The 311-nt window shown below is 68.8% G+C and overlaps 1 protein-coding gene across 1 annotated transcript in view; it reads right to left on the minus strand.

The window, feature by feature from the left end:
• FBXO46 (F-box protein 46) overlaps nucleotides 1-307 on the minus strand; it is a gene marked incomplete at its 5' end in the record, with an annotated part of 2323 nt that extends 2016 nt beyond the window's left edge. Inside the window, one exon of the mRNA XM_025214311.1 lies at nucleotides 8-307. Within this exon, the coding sequence (XP_025070096.1) occupies nucleotides 8-307 (300 nt within the window). The remainder of the gene's footprint in view (nucleotides 1-7) is intronic.
• Between the last annotated feature and the right edge of the window lie 4 nt (nucleotides 308-311).

Raw genomic sequence — 311 nt, forward strand, 5'->3', positions numbered from 1 at the left:
CCAGCGCCACCATCTCAGCCACCGAGAGCAGGTCGGTGTCAGCGGTGCCGGGCTCGGGAGGCGGCGGTGGTGGCGGCGGCTCCGGGCATGTGGCCTCAGTGGCCTTGGCCTTGCCGGGGTCGTGGGAGCGGCGCCGGCGCTTGGCTTTGGAGCTGTCGCTGCCCCAGTGGCCTTTGACCTTCATGGTGCTTGCGCGGCTGCTGCTGCTGCACTGGTGTGCCACGAAGAAGGCAATCTTCTCCTTGGTGTTGCCCGGCTTGATGACATACCACGTGTCCAGCAGCACCCGGCCCTCCTCCACCGCGCCAGCC

This window comes from Alligator sinensis, unplaced genomic scaffold (assembly GCF_000455745.1).
Source record: "Alligator sinensis unplaced genomic scaffold, ASM45574v1 scaffold107_3, whole genome shotgun sequence".
NCBI lineage: Eukaryota > Metazoa > Chordata > Crocodylia > Alligatoridae > Alligator > Alligator sinensis.